This window comes from Mesitornis unicolor, unplaced genomic scaffold (assembly GCF_000695765.1).
Source record: "Mesitornis unicolor isolate BGI_N332 unplaced genomic scaffold, ASM69576v1 scaffold26146, whole genome shotgun sequence".
In the NCBI taxonomy this organism is placed as follows: Eukaryota; Metazoa; Chordata; class Aves; order Mesitornithiformes; family Mesitornithidae; genus Mesitornis; species Mesitornis unicolor.
In genome coordinates this window covers 1-362 of record NW_010193404.1, presented here as the reverse complement: position 1 = coordinate 362, position 362 = coordinate 1, and the positions used below count along the sequence as shown (strand labels likewise).

General features: G+C 60.5%; 1 protein-coding gene across 1 annotated transcript in view; it reads right to left on the bottom strand.

The window, feature by feature from the left end:
• DPEP1 (dipeptidase 1 (renal)) overlaps positions 1–71 on the bottom strand; it is a gene marked incomplete at its 5' end in the record, with an annotated part of 1,931 nt that extends 1,860 nt beyond the window's left edge. The window contains 1 exon segment of the mRNA XM_010187449.1: positions 2–71. Coding sequence (XP_010185751.1) covers positions 2–71 — 70 coding nt within the window.
• Positions 72–362: the final 291 nt, after the last annotated feature.

Here is a 362-nt window from a genome sequence, read left to right as displayed (position 1 = left end):
TGAGGTGGGCCTGGGCCAGCCTCAGTTGGTTGTTGAAGCGCAGGAGGAGCTGCCAGGGCAGGTCGTTGTGTCTGGTAGGGGAAGGAGGGGCTGTCTGTCTGTCCATCCATCCTCCTGGCTTCCCAGCTCCCCATCTCTCTGCCCACCCATTCCCCATCCATCATCCATCCATCACCCATCATCTGTCTGTCTGTCCACCCATCATCCATCACCCATCCATCATCCGTCCGTCTGTCCATCCATCCATCATCCACCCACCCCCGGTCCATCTGTCCACCCATCTGCCCCACCATGTCCTGCCAGCACCCATGTACAGGTCACCCCAGGGGACAGCCCCATGTGGGACCCCCTTTTCCAGCCAA